Source organism: Macrobrachium rosenbergii, chromosome 3 (genome assembly GCF_040412425.1).
Source record: "Macrobrachium rosenbergii isolate ZJJX-2024 chromosome 3, ASM4041242v1, whole genome shotgun sequence".
In the NCBI taxonomy this organism is placed as follows: domain Eukaryota; kingdom Metazoa; phylum Arthropoda; class Malacostraca; order Decapoda; family Palaemonidae; genus Macrobrachium; species Macrobrachium rosenbergii.
The window spans coordinates 71,979,971-71,987,470 of record NC_089743.1 but is presented as its reverse complement, the minus strand read 5'-3'; the positions used below and the strand labels follow the sequence as shown (position 1 = coordinate 71,987,470).

General features: G+C 31.5%; 1 protein-coding gene across 37 annotated transcripts in view; it reads right to left on the bottom strand.

Annotated features, from left to right (window-relative positions):
• The window catches only part of Syt1 (Synaptotagmin 1), a 165,946-nt gene that overhangs the window by 53,175 nt on the left and 105,271 nt on the right, over positions 1–7,500 (bottom strand). For 8 of the 37 annotated variants that reach the window (XM_067082211.1, XM_067082229.1, XM_067082220.1 and 5 more), the window contains exons 3-4: positions 5,684–5,734; positions 697–738 (exon numbers count right to left, since the gene is read on the bottom strand). The exons of 4 other annotated variants lie outside the window; for them this stretch is intronic. In XM_067082211.1, the coding sequence (XP_066938312.1) occupies positions 697–738; positions 5,684–5,734 (93 nt within the window). Of the gene's footprint in view, positions 1–696; positions 739–5,683; positions 5,735–6,792; positions 6,814–7,500 lie in introns of all 37 variants that reach the window. 25 more of the 37 variants (XM_067082199.1, XM_067082192.1, XM_067082206.1 and 22 more) reach the window with 5 other exon arrangements.

Here is a 7,500-nt window from a genome sequence, read left to right as displayed (position 1 = left end):
TTTTTTTCTAATTTTCTTGTCTCTGTTCAGGTGTTTTGCTATTTTTCATAAAAATGCATTATTTTTTTCTGAAGGTACACAATAAATGGCAGCTCCGTCTTTTCCAGTATGACAATTCCTGATGCCTTCTTTACTAACACTATAATTGACCTATCTTAAAATGACACTTGAGTAATGAAATAGCATATTTTCATTTCGTAATTCAACCAGATAAGTGTCGAATTGTATCTGTGCCAAAAGGGAATAAACATACCAGTATGAAAAACAGTGTCATGCTAATTATCATCTATGATTTGGAAAAGGGATAATCTAAGATTGAATTATCAAGAAACATCGCTCAAGTGTGCATTTAGAATAATGATGTAGCGTTCTGAGTTATAGCAAGCTACCCAGGCCTAAGATACACATGAGCGTCTATAGGATTAGCCATACAACAAATCACACTTTGCTGTGTTTTGAATGTTTATATAATATATATATATATATATATATATATATATATATATATATATATATATATATATATATATATATATATATATATAATATTATATATATATTATATATATGTATATATATATATATATATTATATATATATATATATTATATATATAATATATATATATATATACAGTATATATATATATATATATATATATATAGATATGGAATCATATAATCTTAATCTACTCACCAGCCTCAGTAATACCCATCGTCGGTTCTACCGTTTTTATTTCTATTGAGATGAAATTGCAGAAAAATTTTATTTTACTTTTGGGTACTTTCATAGATATATGCAAGTCATAAACCATACGTCCGTTTTCAAAATGACACTGTAAGATTATCAGAATTCACTGCCTGCTTGTAATATTGTTGCCGAATTATTTACTGAATTGACACATTCCATTCATAATGTTGTATTAAAAATGAAGATGATTTCCTTTGATAGTAGAATAAGTGCTTTATTGAATACAGACGTATGGCATATGAATATATAAAAAAATTATAATAAATCAATTAAGACTTCAAATAATTTTCAATACCATATAGGTTCAAACCACACTATAAAGCCTCCATTGTCTATATTTTGATAATGTGACGGACCAAACATTTGCATTCTGATTTGTCTAATTTAGTATAATTTTTAAGTAAGTTGAACATTTTGGTTATTTGCCTTCTGCCTATTCACACCGTTTTGAGAAGTACTTTTTTTTTTTTTTAATTCAGTTCTTGCTGGCCTTTTACATTTGTAGTCATTATCCAGTCCTTGAGGAGAACAGTAGTCTAATTAATCTATGATTTCTATAGATGCTATATTTTAAATAATTGCTTTTAAAGTCCATTTTATACAGCACTTTTTAAGCCCCAGTCTTTTTTACTCAGATCTTCTCCTATTATTTGAACACTCATTTTAAAAAATCAACTGCCTTTTCCTTCTTTCATATCATCCCTTAATGTTTATCAACAAAACACAGTTGTTCTAAGGAATGTCTTTTGGTTTTCAAAACTCTAATAGCTTCATGTTCTTCATTCCCAAAGACAGTTATCTTCTCAACATAAAGCTGGTCGTATATTACTCAATTGACTATACAAATAAAATTTCTAACACCAGCAAGGTATTTAAATCTTAGATGCTTATTATTTAGGAAGCAGTTTATTTTTCGGTATTTTTAGTAACTGTCCCCTTCCATATCTTTGACCCAGGGCACTTTCAAAACTCTATAGAATTAAATTTCACCAGTAATATTCCTTGGTCTGCAGCACAGTATGACTCGGTTAGCCCCAAAATTTCGGTGTCTTCAGTTTTCAAGTGCTAGTTATAGAACATTCTTTGTAGAGTAGAGTTCAGTTTCAGTTTTATAATTTGTTCACCTTCCATATCAGTGTCCTTTGATACTATCTGGTTGTCGATAGTTGCCTTACCTAATCCCTATCCGCTGGTGATAACTGCTTCCCTGAATTTCCTAAGCCCTGGAGTCTAATTATTTGTCCTCAGATTTATTCATTAAAACATGGAATACTTCGCAAGACTCAAGTACTAGCGGTAATATTTTCTGAGCCTTTTCATAAGTGGTAATCTTTCCCTGCAGAACAGTGACACAAAACGTTTGGTCTACATAATTAACCTGTGGTTGGACCTGTGTTTGTCATGTGGTTCAAATATGGCTAGCAAGAAATATTTATTTATTCATTTATTTTTTGAGGCTCTTAAGAATTTTTGATAATTCGCAGGCTATTTTTTGAGGATCTTGAGAAGTCTAGGTAATTAACAGAGTATTCAAGATCTATTGTATGGAAGTAAAATACAAGAAACGATTCTTCCATGATTTGCTTTAGACACTGAACAGGAAATATTGTATTTTCAGTAAATTGTAGGCTGCAAGAATTTTGTGTCGAATTGTTGCCATCTATCAAACAGCAATGACATATGAGTAAGATCTGAAAAACCATTTTCCGATTAGCATAAGATATTTCAACATACAAGCAGTCACGTTTGGGTAGGATTGAAGCAAAGGTCCCATAAGTGGTAACTGATGTCTGTGAAGGCTACCTGGACTGACGTTCTTTTAAGGATAATTAACATCAAATAAGAATAGGCAAGTAATTGATTGTTAGAAAATAAATTGAAACACCTTTTTTTGACATTATTTAGGGACTTACTTTCCATAATACATGCACACACCCAAGTAACAAATAAATGAGAAATAGGATATACTGTAATAAGAAGTCTTGAGAAATAGTAAGCTTCTGAAAATTGTTTTATAGGTTTGCATAAGTGCAAGAAAATAGATAGCTTAGAAAATGTTGGTGAAATCAAGTGTTATATTTTTTCCTCTTTCACTTCAAATGTAACTAGTAAATCGATTAAAAACCCCAGGTTACGTTAAAGTGTTTCAAAATTTAGTGGTCGTCAGTCTTTTACTATTATAACATTATGTACCTTTTTATCAAAAGCAATTTATTGAGAAGATTTTTTTTAATTAAATTTGCTCACTGTACTTCGTCAAAGGTTGGGGTATAATTTGGCGAAATCAAAATTTATTTCATCAATAGCCTTTTCTCTTTTAACGTTTTTCAGATAGATATAAATACTTCATTCACAGTAATCATTGCAACTGCAGAATGGCCGTCATGCAGAATTAATTATATATGCTGCAGTGCTCCTTAAATATACGATTACATCAACTCAGAACCATGCTGTAGTAATGGCTAACATTGGAAATTCTGAATAGCCAGAGGACCCAATTACCGATCATGTCGAGACTGTGAGAATTACCATTAATCCTACAATTATTTACGTATATATATATATATATATATATATATATATATATATATATATATATATATATATATATATATATATATATACATACATATAAATGCTGTAAAAGATAATACGTCCTTCGAAGCGCCAATTTTTCCTCGAGACCGTTTAATAACTGGTTACAGAATGGAAGCTTCCTTTAGAAATGCAAACGTTTTTCAGTATTTTTATCAACTTTGGCCTTTATACCCATTACCTGCACGAAAATAACCCGTTGTCGTTTTTGGTGGCTGGAGCTTTTGCAAGATTGTTTTCGTTACTTAAGTAAAGATTGCGGTTGAATAAGAAGCATTCCTGTATTTTGGGTCATTGAAAATCGTTCTGTGAATGAAAACCTGCTCTTTCAATTCAGATAAAATGAAAACCCCGATTAATTTTGAGCCAGTTTAATGCAACCTATTAATGGGAACGCTTCCCGCTTTGGGTGCATTTGAAATTAGTTTTTTATGGAATCACTCACGCTTTTGAAATCATTCAGAGACCTTCCGGGCAATGGGGTCAGTGAAAAGCATTTCATTGAAAATTGCTTTCCTTTCAAGCGGTTAAAAAGAAAGGCCCCCATGTTTTGGGGTCACTTAATATTCAGAATTTCCTTTAGCCAAAGTAAAGTACTTTGATTAGAATGTGTGACAAACTTTTGTCCCTATTCACAAAACCTCTTGTGCAACTCTTCACCATTATTACTGAACAAATAGATTTGCATGAACACAGAGTAGAAAAGATTTCAAAAAATGTTGAAGGATTTAGCATGAAGCGAATTTGAAATGAGAATAGAAGAAACAACAAAACCATTGTGATATGTAAAGATAATGGTAAACACATTTGGGATAAAGAACTATGTAGTAAAGGTGCAGTAAATAAATGGATGTAAAAAGCATGCGATAATAATCAAAGAATATCAGCATAAATAAAATGGAAACGATTCCGTATTTAGAGGCTTCACATCTATAAAAATTCATCACCGTTATATTTTCTTTATAACAAATGAATCTCATAGCCATGTGTTTGATTCACTTTTTAAATAATATATATTTCAGCATAGATAGGCTATTTCGAATTTTACCTCTAAACAACTGAGTGATCCTTTAAAATAATTACCGATGGATTATGACGTCTTTGCATACAGTTATGTTTTAGCATCAAGTGTTAATAGACATTAAGGGATAAAGCATTAACGTTAAGAATGATACTGCAGCTTTTTTTTTTTTACCTCGTTTTCCTTTACGGTGAAACAGGAAGAAATTGCCATACCGGAAGTCAATTCTCATCATATTTGCATCATCTTTTCAGGTTAGGTGTAGCTGTTTTGTTTTATATTACAGATTTGAAAAATTACTTGTGCGTCAGTGAAGAATCGTTTAATTTGTTTCTGAAGAAGAATATGAAATTTTATTTGAAAGCACATGCCCCGCGAGTAATCTACAGCATAAATATCAATTCCTTCAAGTCTTCCTTTTGCCGTCTGCAGTAACATTTTTCAATAGTTACTTCGTTAATGAAAGGTTCGTCTTCATAATTCTCTTTGGCTCGCTTATTTTTTTTTTTCTAATAAAAAGGAAAGTTCAGTTTCATTTGCTCGTTTTCTTTACCTTTACTGATTTTACTTACGCATTTTTCGTTTCCGTAATGGCTAATTCACATTTTAATTTCAAAACTTTTATAAATGTTATTTCCAACTTTTTTCTGCAAGGTTTTCTCCAATATAATTTTCTTCAAGATTAATATGCAGCGTTCCTTAAAGAATCTCTGTAACAGTGGTGTTACTGCTACAATTTATGAATTCCATTGGTACTGATCGTAATTTAAAAGTCTGTGTCAACAGAACTGTGTGACTGCATTGTAACCACATATTTAGGCGAACCATGTAAAACGAAAAGAGAACTAGAAGACTGAGAATTAATTATGCTTTCTAAATCGAATGTTTCAATCCTTTTTCTCTCTCGACTTCTGGTTTGACAAATTGTATTCGTAACTCTCCTCCGGTATGACAAACTTCCTGATTTCTTTCTCGGAATATTACACTGGCTTATTCTAAAATGACACTTGAGTCGTTGGATTTGCCGGATCTTTCAGAAATGCTCCAGATAAGAGTCAACATTTTATCTGTGACAAAAAAGGGAACTGGGAAAATTATTATATGTATAAATAGATGAATGTCTTTTCATGCTCGATCATATTTGAGAATTGGAAAAAGGGACACTGAATTATGAGAAAAAAATAGAGTACTCAAGTGTGCATTTAGAATACGAATAGATTAGCGATCTGAGAGTTTAGCAAGCTGCTCAGGCCTAGAATACACACAACAAGACCACACTTTTCTCCTGAATATGGAAATATCTCTGGTTCTACTCACCGGCTTCGGTAGGACTCAACGAAGGTTCTACCGTTTCTACCGTGTCTAGTTCTATTGAGGTGACATTGTGGAGAAATTTAAGAACAGTTTATTTTATTTTTGGATAATTGGAGACATTATGCGTTCACGCTTCATAAACCATACGTCGTTTGCTTTGAATTACTAAGGATTGAACAAAAGAAAAAAAATTTTTTTTGTTGACACAAAACAAAAGAGATTAAAAGGACTATTGATGTTTAATGGCATCATTAGAAGTAAAAATTAAGTAAATAAACAGGAAAAAATAAATAAAAGCTACTGATGGCCAATCAAAAAATTACCTTTTATGTGAAAAAGAGATACAGACGTACGGTATATGAAAATATATATATACACATCATATTACAAAATAAATGAGTGAAAACTACTAATGACTTGAAAGATATTTGCAAATAGACTAAAAACCAAATAATAGTGACAATTGAAGAGAAACTACTACTTGGTGCTTTTGAAAAAGCAGACAAAATTAAAATTAACTGCATTGAAAAAAGACAAATTTAATCAAATTTTATGAGTTGATCATAGGTAGGATTAGGATTGCAGAAAGGTTCTAAATAGAAGAAAAAAATGATTTGAAAGAATCCTAATTTCAAACCTAAATTATTTTTTTTTATTTTTTATAAATAAAAGTAACTTCTGTATTGATATAGAGATTATAAAAAACGTGTGCGTGTGTAATTATGTATACACACGCACACACAGTAAGTACCAAAAGAAACATGGAAAATAATGAATTCTCAATGTTAATGAATCATCACCTTCAGGCTTAATTAATGGGGGTGTGCTTTAAGGGATTTGCCAGAATTATAACGTAGATTTGAATAGGACATTTTATTTCACTAACGACGGGTCTTTGGGCTATGGTCCAGATGGCTTATCTGAAGCATTGCCCGGAACGAATTGGTACCTTATATCATGAAGGCCAATATTTAGAATCTTCCTTAAACTAAAGCGTCTGTTTCTTTTGGACCTCATACCATTTTCATGTTCATCCTTTTAAATAACCTTTACTAGTAATCCATGACACAGAAACACAGCAAACCATATCCAAATAAAAGGGGGAAACTTACCGGGTCCCTTGGTACTGTTGACTAAATGCAATTGAAAAGGAACGCGGAAATTAAAATGGTGCCAAAAAAAGGCGAGTGTGGTGCCGACAGTGGTGCAACAAACACACGCACACACACACACACGCAAGCAGTGCAAATCAGTCACAGATAAGTGATTTCACTTGGAGTGGACAGGGTGTTTACAACAGATTTCCCTCGGTATGTCAGTAGGTTCTGTCATGAGCCCTTGCTAGCCCTCATTGGGTTGGGCATAAGTTCTTCCAATTATTCATTTTTTTTTTTTTAATTATCTTTTTTCTTTAATCGTTTTTAATTCTGAAATATTGTGTAGATTCTAGCTATTTTATTTAAGGTACTCGTTTATTTCCTAAAGCTTCTTTGTTTATTTCAAAAGTCTTGCATAGTAAAATGAAATTTTCATTGGTGTTGCGTATCAGAGAGAAGGTACTGTCTTTTTTTTTTTTTTACCTTTCACCTAACTTTAGATGCTAAATTTCTTTATAAAGTACATAACATTCATATATACATTATAAATTTCATTCATACTGTACTTCCTGTAATCAAAGGTAATATCCTTTACAAGAATCAAAGTTTTGTGACTAATATACTGAAGTACAGCACTTTAAGTCACTGGAATTCTGATGTCTGATGTAGCTCAGAAATTATTCAAAGCACTGAAATTTATATGTAATTTTTGTAACCAGAATA